We start from the raw sequence: 21,659 nt of genomic DNA, 5'->3' as shown, positions 1-21,659 counted from the left end.
TTATAGTAAGTTTAAAAGACTGCAAAAAATCTATCCAAGTAATAGCTGGAAAATGTAAATACTAACTCTGCTCTGTTTCAGCTGTGATTGTCCCATTTCTAACAAGGCTGACACTCCTTTCCTGTTGCAGCTAACAGAGGCAAGGCACCCATTTGACCCTAGAGCAGTGAGAGGTGCTGTAGGTACAGTATTACACAGCACTAGAGTAATGGCGTAATTCAGAAGACCAGTTCATTTATAATAAAATGTGTGTTAGTTGCTCAGTCATGCCTGACTCTTTGCAACCCCATTGACTGTAGTCTCCTCTGTCCATGGAATTCACCAGGTGAAAATATTGGAGTAAGTAGCCATTCCCTTCTCTAGGGGATCTTTCCAACCCAGGGATCCAACCTGGATATCCTGCATTACAGGCAGATCCTTTACCATCTTAGCCACCAGGGATGTGTTTATCACTTATGATAAACACAATCCCAATTGTATCACTGATACAATAAGTTTTTAAAGTTCCCAGAATTACAAGTTTCCCACACATTCCCTTAAAACCCTTATTCATCTGTCAAAAATCAGTATAATGTTATTTTTTAGTGGAAGTAATTTATACAAAAGATTAAAATAAATGAGAATGAAATGAATGGCGCAGAGTGAAAACTAACATTCTCCTTCATCCATCCTACTTTGCCTTGCCACTGTGAACAATTTCTATTTTTAGTTACAAAGATCACCTCTGTGATTCTCAGTAATATACATCAATTTTGTTTCTTAAAGTACTAGCTTTAGACAGTATCTGCTGGCTCCTCATTTTAAAATAGGAGAAAATTAATGCATCTATTCCTCCTTTCTATTTTTGTGATAGTATCATTTTTATATTATAATATTTATACATCCACATTTTGTTATATAAATACTTTTCATTACGGAACCAAGCAGAGTGATTGAAGTCATGCAGAAAGGAGCAGAATCCTGATCCTATATCGTTTAAATTTCACTTTTCAGTGAAGAATCCTAGTCTAATAGAAGTTCTCATTTTTTTAGCTAACTTCCTGCACTTCTGTGTCAGCCTTATCTGATATCATTATTCATGTAGTCCTCATTCTTTGATTCTTTTTTTCACTGTGCTATAACTGCATCAAGAAATTTTAACATGATGAGCATGTGAATGGCAAATCAGTTTTTGCACTTCTGAAAATGACTTTATTCAGCCTTCGCTTTAGAGTCATAAGTGATTGGCCTCATTACTATGAGACATTATTTGACATGTCTTGTATATCTTAGTTTGTGTGTATTTCACATGTATAGAATATATATACTAATATGGTGGCTCAGACAGTAAAGAATCCACCTGCCATGCAGGAGACCTGGGTTCAATCCCTGGGTTGGGAGGATTCTCTGGAGAAGGAAATGGCAATGCACTCCAGTATTCTTGCCTGGGGAATCTCATGGACAGAGGATCCTGGTGGGCTACAGTCTGTGGGATTGCGAAGAGTCTGACATAACTGAGCAACTAAGCACACGTAAGCACACAATGTAGTATGAAGATATGTTAAAGATAATATACTAATACACAATCTCTATAGAATCTCTAAGGATATGGTCTGCCTGTAGAATCTATTGACATGAATATTTCCTCTGATGTTTGATGAAAACTGAATACATTCATCATCTTCATTGTGTTGACTTTTTTCTGGTGCTCTTCAGAACACAGCAGACACTGTAGCCTTTAATTCTGCCAGTGGAGCTGAGCCTGACCATGAGAATCCATAGATACTACGAAGGAAAAGGTGTGGGAGAGGCAGATGGACAGATTTAACAGAGGAAATAAAAGAAGCCAAAGGAAGGAGGAAGGACTAAGACCAGTGAAGAAGGGTTATAACAGGCAACGAACTGTTGGTTCAGTCGTGGATTGTCAAGCCCTGCTTCAGAATCCACAGTTTCCACTTTTATTGTATAAGTCACTGAAGAAAAAATACAAAGCAGTACTAACTTTCTAGTCATGCTGCTGCTGCTGCTAAGTCGCTTCAGTCGTGTCCGACTCTGTGCGACCCCACAGACGGCAGCCCACCAGGCTCCCCCCGTCCCTAGGATTCTCCAGGCAAGAACACTGGAGTGGGTTGCCATTTCCTTCTCCAATGCATGAAAGTGAAAGTGAAAGTGAAGTCGCTCAGTCGTGTCCGACCCTCAGCGACGCCATGGACTGCAGCCCACCAGGCTCCTCCGTCCATGGGATTCTCCAGGCAGGAGTACTGGAGTAGGGTGCCATTAGAGCACTGTTTTTCTTTTGTTTATATGAATCAAGTACAAGTAGCATTTTGCTGCTCCATTTGGAACATACCATGTCTGTTCTCCCTTCTCAAAGTCAGGGGTCTCAACAGATAGGACATAGATGTGGAGGGAATAGTGTGAAGCCAACTGCAGTCTGTCTTCTCTACCATACTCATGGATTTTTCTAAGGTGCACCCTCTTTCCCCAGTCGTAAGATCTCAGGGAATAAAAAGCAGTACCTCTCACCAAGTTGCATTGGTAAAATATTTAGACCCATTCTGGAGGAGAGGGGTTGATCAAAGTCTAAATAAATTAAATATTACTTGATTGCTTTATTGTTAGAATTCTTTTAGTCTCCTACATATATGATAGAAACAAAACTGAGTTTTCTATCCTTCTAACACATTTAACAGCTTTTAACGCAGAGTCTATGATTTCAGAATTTTACAAGAGCCTGAGAGTATAGAACTGCACACTCCAATCAAATTTAACTCTGATTTTAAAAAATGTTAATTATACCTGCTTACAAGCAGAGACATTACTTTGCCAACAAAGGTCCGTCTAGTCAAGGCTATGGTTTTTCCTGTGGTCATGTATGGATGTGAGAGTTGAACTGTGAAGAAGGCTGAGCACCGAAGAATTGATGCTTTTGAACTGTGGTGTTGGAGAAGACTCTTGAGAGTCCCTTGGACTGCAAGGAGATCCAACCAGTCCATTCTGAATGAGATCAGCCCTGGGATTTCTTTGGAAGGAATGATGCTAAAGCTGAAACTCCAATACTTTGGCCACCTCATGTGAAGAGTTGAGTCATTGGAAGAGACTCAGATGCTGGGAGGGATTGGGGGCAGGAGGAGAAGGGGACAACAAGAGGTTGAGATGGCTGGATGGCATCACTGACTCAATGGACGTGAGTCTGAGTGAACTCCGGGAGTTGGTGATGGACAGGGAGGCCTGGCGTGCTGCAATTCATGGGGTCGAAAAGAGTCGGACACCATTGAGCTACTGAACTGAACTCAACAATAGATAAGAAGCTACATGACCTTTCTGATTTTAGTTATGCTAGTAGACAGCCTCTAGGCCAGATTTCATGAGAAATTTTTTGTTAACCTTTATTGGTAATGGAGCCCTACTTTTTTTCATTGCCTTGACCCAGTGATCTGGAGCTTTTAACTTTGTATTTAATTTTCCGAAAAGTGAAAGACCTGTGTATGTAGCTTCGAGATCTAGTCTGGTTTTGCTCATTAAATTATAATCAGGTGAGCAAAAATCTTCATAAAGAATATTTTATAAGATCCTTCTGTTGTAAAGAAGGAAAATTCCAAATTCTTTTTCTTCAGTATTAACTATTATAAAGCTCTTGGCTGCTTACCACATGAGAGGAAAACCAGGAGAGGCACTGGCTTGGTCTGCATGGTTGCACTTCATATGTCTCTTTTCATAGTTCCTCGTTGACCTCAGAGAGAACTTGTGTCTCAGAGAGAATGGCCACAAAGATCCAGTGTAGAGAGGCAGAGGACAAATGAAGGGTCTCTATTCCAGAGCTCGGGCTTGGTCACTGATGTTTCAGAAACAAAAACTGAGCATTAATCATAGAGTCAGGGTTGGCAGATATGTATCTGGAAAAACTAGACTATCAAGAAAGGATAGGAATGAGGAAAGGGACAAAACAATAGAAAAGGACAGAGGTGCTATAATTAAATGCAACTTTATCAATCTCATATATTAAGGAATAATCTAGCAGTAGTGGGGGGGGGGGGTTCTATTCCTATGCACCCTCCTAATTCCAGCCTAACTTTTCATCTGTGTGTTGACTGACATGGCTAAAACATAAGCTGGGTTGGATTAAGGCTACCAGTTTACATGTCTTGAGAATATTTATACTCTCTTAACACCTTGCACAGGGATAGATTGACATCCCTTTCTCCTCTCCCATATCTTTTTTTGCCTTTTCTGTGATCGCCTCCTATACAGATATAACCTGTATATAATCCATCACCTTCTTCCTGTTTCAGTCTGTTCAACAAAATGAATGTTTCTTTTCTGTAGCAGTGACCACATTGTGTAGTCTCTTCAGAAACTGGCAGATTTGAGCCAAAGTTCATTTATGTATATGAGATAAAAAGAAACATTAAGAAGAACAGTAGAATGTGGATAATGTTTATTAAGCTGGTATAATAAAGCGTTCACTTAAGTCACTTCCAAGCCAGCCCAGCAGTATAAGATTTTCCTTTGCTTCTCTCCATATTCTGTAACATACGTTAGACTGTATGCATTTGGGAATAAGGGAGTATCTTCATCTTTGTACATCCAGTGCCTACTGTAGTTCTTGTCACTTAGGTGCACAGAAAATTTTTGTTGAATGATATAAATAATCAAACGTGAACTTACCTGAAATGTTGGAGGGATTGAATGATAGAAGGATGACACAGAAGAAAGTCTGCCTATCTCTTTGATTACTGTTATTGACTCTGCTCTTAGACCAACCATGGTCTTTTCAGTATTATTTTGGGACTTTTGCTTTTCACTTGGAAGGGAAAAAAAGGCACAAGCAGAAAAGAGAAAAGAAAGTTAAGAATAAGGATCTCTGATTGTAAGGATTTGAACTAAAAGTCCACAGGGTTTGCTGACTTTATTAACCTCTCCAATCACTGCTGATAGGTAAGTGAAAAAAAATGAGTTGATAAACCTGAATGAAATGGTACCACCTTCCAATCAGTGACTTCTTTTAAGACCAGTTCCCTAGATTTCATTACATATTACTAACCCAAAATCCTCCTCAAGCTTGCTTTGTGTTAGATTAAATTTGCCTGTCTTTCATGACTGTTCTTACTTGAGTCTGTCTGGGAAAGTGATAGAGATCAATCACAAGATTTGATTTGGCTATTGTTGATCATTCTGAATGAATAAAAAAATATGTTGAGAGTTTTAAATTATATTCTAACCTCTTGTATTTTCATTTTATCTGTATTGTTTTACTCAGGTTTGTTTGGGATTGAGAACTTTAAAAATACATATTAAATTTTCTTTTACATTAAGTAAATTGATTGAGTGTATACTATTTATGGAAGACCATGCACAGCTCTAAGAGATATAAAAGTAAATGCCATTTAGTCCTTGTTTTCAAGCAGTATATCAACTGATAAATGACAGAAGTATTCTATACTCAGGTTTGATATCGTATCAAATGATACCACATAGAACCATCGCAGGGCAATTAATTAAGGAAAAAGCTGTTCCTTTCCAAATAAAATCTCTCATCTTTCCCTTATGAAAGACAAATTTAAATGTCAAACACAGAAAAGCCTAAAAGTCAGAAAACATCTAGTTTATAAATCCACATACCATTCATCAAGCATTTGTGAGTTACTGAAACTAATATAATGTGTTAATACAGCACTTTTGCTAACATTATTGCATTTAATACAATTAAATGTGAACTACATATAGAAAGGTAGGAAAATATTTACAACAAGAATTTAACATGTGCAGTATTTGAGTGGTCCTACAAACCGGTTTATTTTTATTGACAAGGAATATGAACAGACAGTTCACAGAAGAGAAATTCTGAATGGCCAGCAAGTGATATTCAAGCTTATTCTCAGGAAAATGCAGATAAATGAAAATTTGGTTCCTCATTTTACCTATTCTATTGGCAAAAAATTGAATTTTAACAAGTGTACTAAGAAGCAGGCACATCTAAACTGTTGATAGTTTAAAATTCTAGCATTTCTAGGGTCAGTGTGATAGGGAATCTACTGCAATCCAAATAATCTAAGAACTTTTTTTTAACCTTGACCAACAGTTCCACTTAGATGTGCCTATCCAACAAAAACTCTGTGCACACGTACCCAATCCTCTAAGTATAGTCACTAAAGTACTGTTTGTAAGAACAAAAAAGAATGAAATTAATGTAAATGTATATTAATAAGCAAATGTGAGAGTTGGACTATAAAGAAAGCTGAGCACCAAAGAATTGATGCTTTTGAACTGTGGTGTTGGAGAAGACTCTTGAGAGTCCCTTGGACTGCAAGGAGATCCAGTTAGTTCATCCTAAAGGAAGTCAGTCCTGAATATTCATTGGAAGGACTGATGGTGAAGCTGAAATTCCAGTATTTTGGCCACCTGATGCGAAGAACTGACTCATTTGAAAAGACCCTGATGCTGGGAAAGATTGACGGTGGGAGGAGAAGGGGACAACAGAGGATGAGATGGTTGGATGTCATCACCGACTCTATGGACGTGAGTTTGAGTAAGCTCCGGGAGTTGGTGATGGACAGGGAGGCCTAGTGTGCTGCAGTCCATGGGGTCGCAAAGAGTCGGACATGACTGAGCGACTGAACTGAACTGAACTCTAGTCTTTTCCTTCAGATTACCACTCCAGGTTGGAATTTTGCTTATAAAAGGTTATTCTGTTTTCTTTTGAAATTTTTGTTAAGAAGCAGCTTAATTTTAGAAGAGTTCATAGTTATCCTGGTGTTTCACCTGAAAATATCTTTGAAAATGAGACCTTTCAAGGAACATGGAAGTTTCTTACTTTATGCTAATTTCCTGTTTTATTTGAGATGGTTTTGCTCTTATTTAAGATAATTTTTAGATTGAAATAGGTCCCTTATACTTTTTAACCTTTCAAGTATAATTGAAAGTCTACATATCCAGAAAAACAAATGTAGATATAGGACTTTAATATGAGAATTTAAAAATCTTGCTTAATTCTTTGTTGGTGACTGTAAACTTAATAAAGTTTTCTTCCTTATTTGTTTCTATTTTTACCTTTAAGTATCTCTGTGTAAAAGTAGTAAGGGGGCGTGATGTGAGGGCAATAGTAATATGGGAATATTTTTACTTTTTGGTAACATTTACCCCTCTTGTAGGGTGATACTATGTCTCTGAAAGGTTACCAAGTGTCTACTATTTGGAGTACTGGGCTAAACGCTTTGTACACATTTTCTCCTTTAACCATCACAGCAACCTTTGGAAATAGATATAATGATCATCCCTGCTTGACAAACTAAGGTTTAGAAAGGTTAGAATCTTTATAACTAAGGAGCTGCAGAACTGGCAATTAAATTTCAATTTATCTCACTCAAAATCTCATGCCCTTAAGCTCCATGTCATACCATCCTCCCACAGCATTCTAGGAGGAAAACTTTCTCAATGAAGGCTTCAAAAACATTTGTGTTATTTCTTCATTTTCTTATTCCTTTATCTTAGAAATGGTTATGCAGAGTACAAAAAGCAGTTTTTAAGTGTTTATCTAGCTTTGTATAAATCTGCCTCTGTCCAAGTGGACATCATTGGTACCTCTGTCATTGTCCTTTGTAATGCCCCTTTTAAAAGAAAGGATTTTTTGTGGGTTATGTTCTTTACTATTTGCTTACATTAGAGTTTTGATTCATTATATTCTGAACAATTTCAGTGCTGTACTACCTAAAGTGATGAATGTTTTTTAATATATGTTCTAATTATCTAAAATAACAAAGTTTTGTAATTGCAAAATATAGCCACTTAACTAAAAAAGCTTACCTTAGGGTCTTATGAATTTCTGGAGTGCTTTTATATATTTGATTTTCTTGGGGTATAAATCTGTAACTTCTGCAGTTTGAGGCTGAAGAAAATTTCCAGCAAATATGAAATGAAAAAGAATAAACATATATGTACCTATCATACAGTTTTGATGGTGTTTTACCCTGACTGTCCATTCCCTTGTTAATTGGATTTTATTTGATAATAATGGGTTTTCTCCTTTGTGTTCAAAGGGCAGCCATTCTACAAAAGTGGAAGCTGTGGTCAGAACTCTGATGAGAATCCAGCTTAGAGACCCAGGGGCGAAGGCACTTGTCTTCTCAACGGTACAGTCAGCATCCTCGGTGTTAACTCGGACTGGCTGTCTGTTTCCAGTCAGTTTATATCTGAGAATGAACTGTTAATGTTCTGATGTAACTGAGATTTAGAATTACTGATCGACTTTTCCTTGTTAAATTTTTTTTCCTATATCCATTGGATAGAATTGTTTTTAGAGAAATTTGATGATGCTTCACAAAGCAATTCCCATAGCTGTATTTTTATATTAATTTTACTTAGGGATTTTCTTATATTACTATTTTAAAATTGAAATCTATAAACTTGAAAGTCATTTCACAAATGTACTTGGTTAAGGAAAAGAAAATTAACCTGTTGAATAAAAGGTATTGAGTAGAACATGGACAGAGGAGCCTGGTAGGCTGCAGTCCATGGGGTTGCTAAGAGTCGGACACGACTGAGCGACTTCACTTTCACTTTTCACTTTCATGCATTGGAGAAGGAAATGGCAACCCACTCCAGTGTTCTTGCCTGGAGAATCCCAGGGACGGGGGAGCTTTGTGGGCTGCCATCTCTGCGGTCGCACAGAGTTGGACACGACTGAAGCGACTTAGCAGCAGCAGCAGCAGCAGCAGAACTTCTAGTTTTCATTTTTGAAAGATAAATAGCCACATCTATTTATATATTCCATAATTTATTTTCTATTAATTATGTTTATTTTAATTCATTTATTAAAGATGCTCATTTTTTTACCCTGTCTTTAACCAGCATTTGATTTAAAATATCTTTCAGGATAGAAAATAATACTAATGGTATTACGCTTGAAGTTTTTGTTTTTGTTTACTTAATTCTGAGGTATGAAGCTGGTTTTGGTTAAGCTTACTTTGGTTTAGTCCCTTTTCAAATACTTTTTACATGAAAGCTATGTGTAAATATTTGGTTTTCTGTTTTCTCTGTTCTTAGTGGCAAGATGTATTAGACATTATTTCAAAAGCTCTCACTGACAACAACATGGAATTTGCACAGATCAGTCGTGTTAAGACATTTCAGGTATGTCAAGAAGACTTTACTCATGTTTTTTGGAGTGAATTCAGTTACAAACTGAAACTGCTCTTAACTAGCTTACTTGCATTTATTGTCGTGTGTCATATAAACCACAAAAACAGTTTGAGTTCTTGATTGACTATAAGATTAACATTTAAAGGCAAAGTAAACAAACTGCATTTACTTTACATCTATTCAGTTATACCCATGGCAAACCATATTTAAAGATCTTATGACTTGAGGTCCGTTTCTTTAACATAGGAAAAGATGGCCTATAGTATACCTTTTGAATGGACAGAGGCCTCATGCCCCTAAAATTAAGTTCTAAAAACACTGCATTAGGCAAAACTGCATATGGTCAAATTGTGCTTACCTCACCCTCAGCACAATGACAGATACAAACCTAAGAGAAAAACACCAAAAAAAGACCAAGTGAAAATATAGCAGATTCATGTCTCTTATACTCACTCTAGCGCTTTCTCTCACTCCTTCTTTCCTCTAAGCTCATATAGTTTCATTTGCATACATCACATACATGTATCTTGTGATTCTTCTACGTATTATACAGAACACAAGAGGTTGTGTGACGCTTTTTTTTTCTTAAAGTCAAGCCACATGATTTTGTTTTCTAAAAGTTGTCATCTTACATTTAATTTTCTTAATTATTGCCTTTCACAGTGACCTGGATACTGTTAGGCATTTTAGCATGAGCTGTAGTATCCTGCTTTTATTTTTAACTATCCAGCTAAAATTTAAATGTACCTTTCTTTTTTTAGGAGAACCTGTCAGCATTTAAATATGATCCCCAAATCAATATTTTGCTGCTGCCCCTGCACACAGGTTCTAATGGATTAACTATCATTGAAGCAACTCATGTTCTCTTGGTGGAGCCCATATTGAACCCTGCCCATGAGCTTCAGGCCATCGGAAGGGTGCACCGGATCGGACAAACAAAGTAAGGACTAAAGTTAACCTCAGGCACATTTGCTCTTGTTTCTAAGATACAGATCAGCATTTAAACTCTTCATTTATGTTCATCTTAACCTATTCATTTTTAGTGACTTACTTATATATTAAATTTTCAATTCTTAATATATGACCAGAAGATATTTTGAGATTTCCAGTGACTCTCCTCCAAACAGCAAATCCCCAAATTCTCCCAGATTTTTGTCTTTCCTTCTTCAGAAGCTACCCTGGTCACTTCATCAAGATAGTTTCTTAAAATACCTAAGACAGCTATTAAGCTGAAGGCATCTGTCATTAACTTTGAGAAGAACTGATTGTTGATTGGCTAAAGTAGCCACTATTTAAAAGAAGCCATATCTCATGCATAACTGAAAACAAATAGCTCTTTTATAAATGCTTCCCTTTAGGAAAGTACAACCTTCCCGATCTAATATAAGAGATAATTATTTAAAGTAAACCTAATAGTAAATATTATGTAGTATGTACTACTTTTATTCAAATCTCAGAATGGATAATTATCCTTTATACAGCCTCTCAGATGCACTACCTCCTGGATGTTAGATGCTTTCAATTTGTTCTAATGCATGCATACTCACAAATCAGTCCTTTAGTCGTGTCCAACTCTTTGCAGCCGCATGGACTACAGCATGCCAGGCCTCCCTGTCCATCACCAACTCCTAGAGCTTGCTCAGACTCATGTCCATCAAGTTGGTGATGCCATCCAACCATCTCATCCTCTGTCGTCCCCTTCTCCTCCTGCCTTCAATCTTTCCCAGCATCAGAGTCTTTTCCAGTGTTCACATCAGGTGGCCAAAGTATCGGAGCTTCAGCATCAGTCCTTCCAGTGAATATTCAGGACTGATTTCCTTTGTGATTGACTGGTTCGATCTCCTTGAAGTCCAAGGGACTCTCAAGTGTGTTCTCCAGCACCACAGTTTAGAAGTATCAGTTCTTCAGCACTCAGCTTTCTTTATGGTCCAACTCTCACGTGCATACATGACCACTGGAAAAACCATAGCTTTGACTGGACAGATCTTTGTTGGCAAAGTAATGTCTCTGCTTTTTAACATGCTCTCTAGGTTTGTCATAGCTTTTCTCCCAAGGAGCAGGCATCTTTTAATTTCATGGCTACAGTCACCATCTGCAGTGATTTTGGAACCCAAGAAAATAAAATCTGTTACTGTTTCCATTCTTTCCTCATCTATTTGAAGTGATGGGACCGGATGCCATGATCTTCATTTTTGGAATGTTGAATTTTAAGCCAGCTTTTTAACTCTCCTCTTTCACTTTCATCAAGAGGCTCTTTAGTTCTCTTTACTTCCTGCCAAAGGGGTGGTGGCACCCATACTAAGCACTTGTTAAATAAATATTGATTGAACACTTGCTGTATGTCAGATATTATTCTAGACACTGGAGGCTACCCTGGTGGGCTCACCAATAAAGAATCTGCCTGAAATACAGGAGATGTGGGTTCAGTCCCTGGGTCCAGAAGATCCCCTGGAGGAGGAAATGGCAACCCACTCCAGTATTCTTGCCTGGGAAATCCAATGGACAGAAGAGCCTGGCAGACTAGAGTCTATGGAGTCACAAGAGTCCACCATGACTCAGTGACTAAACAATGATGACAAATATGCTGTACCCTGAAGATTCAAATTGAATAAGATATAATCTTGTTTCCCCAAGGAGATCACTATGTAATACAGGAAACAGATGATTTAACATATTATAGTAGAATGTGCAAAAACAGGAATACTGTGATAACAAAGAAGAGCGTGCACTCTTGTGCCCTAGAGATCAGGAGAGGCTTCATTAGACTGAGTCTTGAAGGAATAATTACTCCAGAGTTGGCCTAGAGAAGGGTGCTCACACAGCAGAGAGTTGCTTGTGCAGAAACACAGAGGAGAAAATCAACATGATGTTTCTCAGGACCTTCAGGAGTTTGAAGTTGCTGTGGTATAAAGTATGTGCAGAGGAGTGGCAGGAGGTAAGGTCTTGTATGCCACACTCAGAAACAGCCTGCTCTGTAAGCAGTGGCTGAGAGAGCAAATGATGACTTTAATTTTAAGCAGGAAAGAGACATTCATCAAGCAAAATATGAAAAAGTAATATAATTGTAATAAATACAAGATTGTTCTAAAGTACTACCAAGTAACATTTAAATTGTCAGTTCAGATCAGTTCAGTTCGGTCGCCCAGTCCTGCCCGACTCTTTGCGACCCCATGAATCACAGCATGCCAGGCCTCCCTGTCCATCACCAACTCCCGGAGTTCACCCAGACTCACGTCCATCGAGTCAGTGATGCCATCCAGCCATCTCATCCTCTGTCGTCCCCTTCTCCTCCTGCCCCCAATCCCTCCCAGCATCAGAGTCTTTTCCAGTGAGTCAGCTCTTCGCATGAGGTGGCCAAAGTACTGGAGTTTCAGCTGTAGCATCATTCCTTCCAAAGAAATCCCAGGGCTGATCTCCTTCAGAATGGACTGGTTGGATCTCCTTGCAGTCCAAGGGACTCTCAAGAGTCTTCTCCAATACCACAGTTCAAAAGCCTCAATTCTTCGGCGCTCAGCCTTCACAGTCCAACTCTCACATCCATACATGACCATAGGAAAAACCATAGCCTTGACTAGACGAACCTTCATTGGCAAATAATGTCTCTCCTTTTGAATATGCTGTCTAGGTTGGTCATAACTTTCCTTCCAAGGAGTAAGCGTCTTTTAATTTCATGGCTGCAGTCGCTATCTGCAGTGATTTTGGAGCCCAAAAAAATATAAAGTCTGACACTGTTTTCCCATCTATTTCCCATGAAGTGATGGGACCAGATGCCATGATCTTCGTTTTCTGAATGTTGAGCTTTAAGCCAACTTTTTCACTCTCCGCTTTCATTCTCATCAAGAGGCTTTTTAGTTCCTCTTCACTTTCTGCCATAAGGGTGGTGTCATCTGCATATCTGAGGTTATTGACATTTCTCCTGGCAATCTTGATTCCAGCTTGTGCTTCTTCCAGCCCAGCATTTCTCATGATGTACTCTGCATAGAAGTTAAATAAGCAGGGTGACAATATACTGCCTTGAGGTACTCCTTTTCCTATTTGGAACCAGTCTGTTGTTCCATGTCCAGTTCTAACTGTTGCTTCCTGACCTGCATACAGATTTCTCAAGAGGCAGGTCAGGTGGTCTGGTATTTCCATCTCTTTCAGAATTTTCCACAGTTTATTGTGATCCACACAGTCAAAGGCTTTGGCATAGTCAATAAAGCAGAAATAGATGTTTTTCTGGAACTCTCTTGCTTTTTCCATGATCCAGCGGATGTTGGCAATTTGATCTCTGGTTCCTCTGCCTTTTCTAAAACCAGCTTGAACATCAGGAAGTTCACGGTTCACATACTGCTGAAGCCTAGCTTGGAGAATTGTGACATTACTTTACTAGCATGTGAGATGAGTGCAATTGTGCGGTAGTTTGAGCATTCTTTGGCATTGCCTTTCTTGGGGATTGAAATGAAAACTGACCTTTTCCAGTCCTGTGGCCACTGCTGAGTTTTCCAAATTTGCTGGCATATTGAGTGCAGCACTTTCACAGCATCATCTTTCAGGATTTGAAATAGCTCCACTGGAATTCCATCACCTCCACTAGCTTTGTTCGTAGTGATGCTTTCTAAAGCCCACTTGACTTCACATTCCAGGATGTCTGGCTCTAGGTCAGTGATCACACCATCGTAATTATCTGGGTTGTGAAGATCTTTTTTGTACAGTTCTTCTGTGTATTCTTGCCACCTCTTCTTAATATCTTCTGCTTCTCTTAGGTCCATACCATTTCTGTCCTTTATCAAGCCCATCTTTGCATGAAATGTCCCCTTGATATCTCTAATTTTCTTGAAGAGATCTCTAGTCTTTCGCATTCTGTTGTTTTCCTCTATTTCTTTGCATTGATCGCTGAGGAAGGCTTTCTTATCTCTTCTTGCTATTCTTTGGAACTCTGCATTCAGATGCTTATGTCTTTCCTTTTCTCCTTTGCTTTTCACTTCTCTTCTTTTCACAGCTATTTGAAAGGCCTCCCCAGACAGCCATTTTGCTTTTTTGTGTTTCTTTTCCATGGGGATGGTCTTGATCCCTGTCTCCTGTGCAGTGTCACGAACCTCATTCCATAGTTCATCAGGCACTCTGTCTATCATATCCAGGCCCTTAAATCTATTTCTCACTTCCACTGTATAATCATAAGGGATTTGATTTAGGTCATACCTGAATGGTCTAGTGGTTTTCCCTACTTTCTTCAATTTAAGTCTGGATTTGGCAATAAGGAGTTCATTATCTGAGCCACAGTCAGCTCCCAGTCTTGTCTTTGCTGACTGTATAGAGCTTCTCCATCTTTGGCTGCAAAGGATATAATCAATCTGATTTCGGTATTGACCATCTTGGTGATGTCCATGAATAGAGTCTTCTCTTGTGTTGTTGGAAGAGGGTGTTTGTTATGACCAGTGCATTTTCTTGGCAAAACTCTTATTAGTCTTTGCCCTGCTTCATTCCGTACTCCAAGGCCAAATTTGCCTGTTACTCCAGGTGTTTCTTGACTTCCTACTTTTGCATTCCAGTCCCCTATAATGAAACGGACATCTTTTTTGGGTGTTAGTTCTAAAAGATCTTGTAAGTCTTCATAGAACCGTTCAACTTCAGCTTCTTCAGCGTTACTGGTTGGGGCATAGACTTGGATTACTGTGATATTGAATGGTTTGCTTTGGAAACGAACAGAGATCATTCTGTTGTTTTTGAGATTGCATCCAAGTACTGCATTTTGGACTCTCTTGTTGACCATGATGGCCACTCCATTTCTTCTGAGGGATTCCTGCCCACAGTAGTAGATATAATGGTCATCTGTTAAATTCACCCATTCCAATCCATTTTAGTTCACTGATTCCTAGAATGTCGACATTCACTCTCGCCATCTCTTGTTTGACCACTTCCAATTTGCCTTGATTCATGGACCTGACCTTCCAGGTTCCTATGTAATATTGCCCTTTACAGCATCGGACCTTGCTTCTATCACCAGTCACATCCACAGCTGGGTATTCTTTTTGCTTTGGCTCCATCCCTTCATTCTTTCTGGAGTTATTTCTGCACTGATCTCCAGTAGCATATTTGGCACCTGCTGACCTGGGGAGTTCCTCTTTCAGTATGCTATCATTTTGCCTTTTCATACTGTTCATGGGGTTCTCAAGGCAAGAATACTGAACTGGTTTGCCATTCCCTTCTCCAGTAGACCACATTCTGTCAGATCTCTCCACCATGACCCGCCCGTCTTGGGTTGTCCCACGGGCATGGCTTAGTTTCTTTGAGTTAGACAAGGCTGTGGTCCTAGTGTGATTAGACTGACTAGTTTTCTGTGAGTATGGTTTCAGTGTGTCTGCTCTCTGATGCCCTCTTGCAACACCTACCATCTTACTTAGGCTTCTCTTACCTTGGGCGTGGGGTATCTCTTTACGGCTGCTCCAGCAAAGCGCAGCCATTGCTCCTTACTTTGGACGAGGGGTATCTCGTCACCGCCACCCTTCCTGACCTTCAACATGGGATAGCTCCTCTAGGCCCTCCTGAGCCCGGCAGCCACGGCTCCTTGGACATGTGGTTGGTCCTCCCGGCCAACGCCCCGGCCTCAGGCTTGGGGGCGTGGGGTTGGTCCTCTCGGCCGCCGCCCCTGGGCTCGAGCTTTGGGGCCTGGGGTAGCTCCTCTCGGCCACCGCCCCTGACCTCGGACATGGGGTAGCTCCTCTCGGCCGCGCTTAGTGCGCCGGTTGCAGCCGCCTGCGCTTAGTGCGCCGGTGTAGTTATGTCTTACTGGGTCTTTTCTTTGTTTGATTTGGGCTTTTGTTGGGAACGGGGGTAGTTTTGTTTGATTTGGGGCCATACCACACTGCATGTTATCTTAGTACCCTGACCAGGGAGCAAACCCATGCCCCCTGATATGAAAATGCAGCGTCTTAACCACTGGACCACCAGGGAGGTCCCTGTTTGTTTTCGCCTTGTCTTATATTTTTAAACACTGACTTGTTACCTAATTGTTTTCTAAAGCATACAGTTGGCTTATCTCAGATGTAAGATCACAAGTCTATAAAGGCCACTCAACACTGCTTAACAATCCTACTTTGCTTCCCTAGTATATAGATTTTTCTGCTTTCTAAGGAGAGGATCTGCAGTCTCTCTGTTCCTCCTCCTTGTTGAGGGAGAAAAAGGAAAACAGCTACAGAGTAGAAGTAACTCATCTTTCCATCACCAACTTGAACTGTCTACCTCCAACAGTATCCACATTGTTCATTCAGTAAATTTTTATTGAGCTCCTTCTGTATGCCAAGCACTGTTCTAAGTACTTGAGACGCCCTTACCTAGCTTAAATACTAGTTGTAGTGGATCGGTAGAGACAGATGGTAAACAATAAACATAATAAATAAATACATATACTATGTTAGGGGCAGGGTAAGGAGGATTAAGCCACCCTGCAGGTGGCTGGGCAGGAAGGGAATCCAACCTCCGTTCCCCTCGCTGTATGCTTCGTCCCTGCTAGCCTTATTTCTGCCTCTCAGACTTTTGAATCTTGTGCTCGGACTTGGCACTGATTTACTGCTGCTTCTGTCAGCTTCTGTCTGCTCCTGCCTCTCCTCCTCTGCTTATAGGCACCTATTCTCAACAGTCATGTTTCCGGTCATATGTCAGCCTCCTCATGACCTTGTCTGTACCTGCAAATGTCTTACATAGTGTGTTTTTACTACGTCTTCCCTCAGTAGATACTGTAGATATCGATTCATTGAGATTAGTTTGTTGTATTCACTGTTGACCAAACCCCCTCACCCCAGCACCTGGCTTAGTACCTGCCACAGCAGATACTGACTGATAAATATAGCATGTAATATATGAAGTTTATTCATTCTAAATTGTTCTACAGGTGTTTTTAAACTTATCACTGTTATGTACCTTCTAGACCCACTATTGTACACAGATTCTTAATAAAAGCGACAATAGAAGAAAGAATGCAAGCAATGCTGAAAACTGCTGAAAGGAGGTAGGTAACAGTTCACTTCAAGTGGATGGCAGAAGTTTTCCTGTTCATATAAGGTTGTAAGTGTGTAGAACTTCTTCACCTAGATGATCACTTAGTCAACCAAAAGATATAAGTGCAAATACTTTTTATAGAGCAAGGTATGACATTTTACCTATCCAAAATTTCCCAGCTAATACTCCATGCATTCTATATTTGACTTAATTTATTAATAGGGATTATAAGTTTGAGCAAACTCTGGGAGATAGTGAAGGACAGGGAAGCCTGGAGTGCTGCAGTCCATGGGGTCCCAAAGAGTTAGACACGACTTAGAGACTGAAGAACAACAGCCAATACATAAAAAAATATTTAAGTGATTCTACTGTTAAAGAAACTTTATTTCAGAGCTATTATACTTTGAAAGTATAATATATATTTTGCCAGCAGAGGGCTTTGGGAGAACTATCCTACATTTCCTTGCCACGCTTGATTACTTGTTAAATGAAATGTCTCTTTATGCCCAACCTAAAAGCCTTGGTCTGAAATCTGTAACATGAAACTTACAGCACACTTGTTCGTTAATGCAAGTTAAAAGGTGTGGACTTAAAACTAGGCTGGTAATTGTATTATTACTCTTACAGGCAGAGCAGAAGCAGGAAGACTAAAACAGCCTTAATTTTAAAAACTTAATTTTGGAATCATAAAATTTCCTAATATTTACTTCCTAATATATTTTTTTTCAATATATGTTTTCTTTAAACATAAACTAATGCCTAACTGAATTCTGGTGAGATAGGTGTGATTGGAAGATAAACTCAGAAGAGATGATTGCCTTGGAAGGGATGGTTTCTGCAGAGGTATTAGTACTTTGCACAGTAAAGCAGCCATTGGAAACCAGAAATTCTTTTTCATTGGTGGTCTGTGGAAAAGAGGCTGCCACAAAAGCTTTTTGCCTCAAACATGAAGGCTTTTTCTTGGTGGTATTTCCAAATATAACAGAATTCAGTGATTATATTTAAGCTGCCTCAATAAAAATAGTAGCTTGAATTTTTCTTGAAATAAATGAACTTTGGATACTGAGAAGGCAGGTTGTAAGGTGAAAGCCTTAGTAGTAGTTGGCAAGGAGTTTTGTTTATTACGTCTACAGAGGAAAACATTTTATGGCAAAGCTTGAAAATGCTATATAGAAATCTTTCCTAATTTTAACAAGTTGTAATAATGATTCCATCATCTTCTAGGAGTTTCTTATAACTCAATTACAAAAACTTAGGAACATACTCTTATATTAAAAATATAATATTAATATTTTTTTATGTCTTACATTATTATGAGACCAGAACAGTATATAAAGACAAACATAATAATTTATTTCTTGGGGTTTCTTTCTGATTTTGCTCACTTGGAAAAATCCTGCAGTCACACGAACCCTTCCGCAAAGCATTCCGAGGCCTCCGTCTTGACCGTGGCTGACCTGGCAGACCTGTTTACCAAAGACACCGAAGACCTTGAATGAAGTACACTTGATTCAGTCCAGACTTTAGTGTATTTTAAATTTTTCATAGTTTATAGAATAAAGTTATAAGTAAAACAATCCAGTAGATGTCAGTAAACACTGTTCTTAGTTGAATGAATTTATCGCTTTTTTGGTTGTACAGTCCAGTAGTTTTTGAGTCCTTTTCAATATACTATTTCCATAATAGCTATCAAGATCTTTAATTTTACACTGCTAATAAAATGTTTGGGCTCCCCAGGTGGCACAGTGATGAAGAATACACCTGCCAATGCAGGAAACATGGGTTTGATCCCTGGGCGAGGAAGATCCCTTGGAGGAGGAAATGGCAACCCACTCCAGTATTCTTGCCTGGAGAATCCCATGGACAGAGGAGCCTGGCTGGCTATAGTCCACAGTGGTCACAAAAGAGTTGGATACCACTGAGCAACTGCACACGTGCACACACACAAAAAAATACTTATTTTTATTCCAAAGAATATCTCTATCTGAGAGAATTAAGAGAGGTATTGTGTACTTTTCTTTTGATAAGATCAGTCTTAAAAAGAAGTTAGAATAAGAGACTAACTCAACTATTCTAGTTTTATATGACTCGGTATACTCAACCAACATAGATCTCATTTTTGGAAGAGCCTTCAGTATCTTTAGCACAGGATTCACCAATATCTTATTAGTAATATTTTTAAAAGATGGTGAATTATATTAGCTCCCAGTTCTTTGAGTAGTTATAGACTGTAACTCCATAAATAGTAACTTCAGAGTAATGTAGCTCCAACAGTAAGTTAATATTAGACAATTACTTCTTTTCTCTGTATCTTGCTACTAAAAATTGAAACACTGAACACTTTAAGTATTTCTATATGTTAAGTATTATCAGTGTAAACGTAGTTTTATTAAGTGTATTAATGTTTAATTAAAATTATCTGTTTTCTCTACTTTTAATTTGTGTTACTAAATGTTTACGTTTTAAGATTGATCTGTAAATATTGCAGTGTCTATAATTTCAGTTTTTATGATTATAACAATATGGCAGGGTTTTTTTGTGTGTGTTTTTTTTTAACCATTATTACATACTAATGTCTTAGATTCTTTTTCTTTCCTATGTTCTTGTGTAACTAGACTTTTTAGCCACTAATATCTAAATTTATGATAGGGTTTGTTATTTCATTCCACTAGTACTTCCCTCAAGGATTAGCATTTGATCTTTGTAACAAGAGAATGTCATATTCACAGAAGCAAATAATTGCAAGTGATAATAACCCAGTGTTTCTTCTGTGAAGAATTAATGGACTTTGAAATTGTTAAATAAGGAGTAGCTTGTTGTATCCTAGCCATTTGATGTAATACAAGTGTTCTTGATTTATTTTCTTTGAGCCTTCAGAGTTTCAAATGACCCTCAGGACTCATTAACTCCTACTTAGTTGTCCAGAAAACTAGCAGGAATTTACCCTGGATCTCATTTGTCCAAGAGGCTTTGGTGCTTAGTTAAGGTGCATTTTCTTATTCTGGTTTATAGAGTGACATATCCAACTGAAGAAAACACACACACACTTCTGGTGCTTATTCTTCAGTTGAAGGAAGATATGCATTGATTCTTTTATATGAAATTAGACAAAACTATTATTTTTGTAGCTCTTTATGTGTTATAAAGAGCTTTCCTATACATTTATGTGTTTTAATTTGCCCACCAGTCCTGTGAAGTTGATGAAATTTATAACATTCCTGTTTTAAAAGTGGAGAAGTGAGATTCAGAAATACTGAGAAATATGCCTATGACACATAGCAAGTAAACAGTGGAGCCCAGGTCCTTGGCTCCAAATCTCATGTTCTTTCTCTAAATCATAACTTGCTGCAATTCAGAAGGCCCTTGGTTCTAATTTAATGATGAACATGTTTCAGTATTTCTTTCTGTTTCCTAGTATTCTTTTTTGCGCTACAGTTTTAGGGAAAGTAATTTGATAATGCTTCAATTTTGTATAAAGAGAAATATAAAAATATAAATAGATAAATATACCTATCTGTATTAGAGAAAAACTGCTCTTATTTATTTCTGTAAAATGTCATCAATTAAATAAATATTTTAGTGTAAATTGAAATTCGGGCATTTATTAAATTTCTGATCCATAGAACATACTGCTGGGTTTTCATTTTTTGTTTGTTTTGGTCTTTCAACAAAAGGTGTCAAAATTGTTTAAACCACAGAACCCTATATTTTATAGACATTCTTTCTTCAAAATAGTTCTGACAGTTCAGTCACTCAGTCATGTCTGACTCTTTGCAACCCCATGGACTGCAGCACTCCAGGCCTCCCTGTCCATCACCAACTCCCAGAGCTTACTCAAACTCATGTCCATTGAGTTGGTGATGCCATCCAACCATCTCATCCTCTGTCATCCCCTTTTCCTCCTGCCTTCAGTCTTTCCCAGCATCAGGGTCTTTTCAAATGAGTCAGTTCTTCGCATCAGGTGGCCAAAGTATTGAAATTTCAGCTTCAGCACCAGTCCTTGCAATGAATTCAGGACTGATTTCCTTTAGGATGGACTGGTTGGATCTCCTTGCTGTCCAATGGACTCTCAAGAGTCTTCTCCAACACCACAGTTCAAAAGCATCAGTTCTTCAGCACTCAGCTTTCTTTATAGTCCAACTCTCACATCCATATGTGACTACTGGAAATACCATAGCTTTGACTAGACGGACCTTTTTTGGCAAAGTAATGTCTCTACTTTTTAATAAGCTGTCTAGATTGGTCATAGCTTTCTTCCAAGGAGGCAGCATCTTTTAATTTCATGGCTGCAGTCACCATCTGCAGTGATTTTGGAGCCCAGAAAAAAAGTCTCTCACTGTTTCCCCATCTATTTGCCATGAAGTGATGGGACCGAATGCCATGATCTTAGTTTTCTGAATGTTGAGTTTTAAGCTAACTTTTTCACTTTCCTCAAGAGACTCTTTAGTTCTTCACTTTCTGCCATAAGGGTGGTGTCATCTGCATATCTGAGGTTATTGATATTTCTCCCGGCAATCTTGATTCCAGCTTGTGCTTCATCCAGTCCAGCATTTCTTATAGTTGTG

General features: G+C 38.7%; 1 protein-coding gene across 6 annotated transcripts in view; it reads left to right on the top strand.

Moving 5' to 3' along the window:
- Positions 1 to 20,719, top strand: part of SHPRH (SNF2 histone linker PHD RING helicase) — a 91,688-nt gene extending 70,969 nt beyond the window's left edge. For 3 of the 6 annotated variants that reach the window (XM_070796309.1, XM_070796310.1, XM_070796312.1), the window contains 5 exons: positions 8,016 to 8,108; positions 9,022 to 9,108; positions 9,879 to 10,057; positions 17,024 to 17,104; positions 18,832 to 20,719. In XM_070796309.1, coding sequence (XP_070652410.1) covers positions 8,016 to 8,108; positions 9,022 to 9,108; positions 9,879 to 10,057; positions 17,024 to 17,104; positions 18,832 to 19,144 — 753 coding nt within the window. In that variant the 3' untranslated portion in view covers positions 19,145 to 20,719. Of the gene's footprint in view, positions 1 to 8,015; positions 8,109 to 9,021; positions 9,109 to 9,878; positions 10,058 to 17,023; positions 17,105 to 18,496; positions 18,672 to 18,831 lie in introns of those variants that run through there. The other 3 variants (XM_070796311.1, XM_019967553.2, XR_011568514.1) reach the window with 3 other exon arrangements.
- The last annotated feature ends 940 nt before the right edge of the window (positions 20,720 to 21,659 follow it).

Source organism: Bos indicus, chromosome 9 (genome assembly GCF_029378745.1).
Source record: "Bos indicus isolate NIAB-ARS_2022 breed Sahiwal x Tharparkar chromosome 9, NIAB-ARS_B.indTharparkar_mat_pri_1.0, whole genome shotgun sequence".
In the NCBI taxonomy this organism is placed as follows: domain Eukaryota; kingdom Metazoa; phylum Chordata; class Mammalia; order Artiodactyla; family Bovidae; genus Bos; species Bos indicus.
The sequence above is the reverse complement of the archived record's forward strand: the minus strand, read 5'-3'. Positions and strand labels throughout refer to the sequence as shown.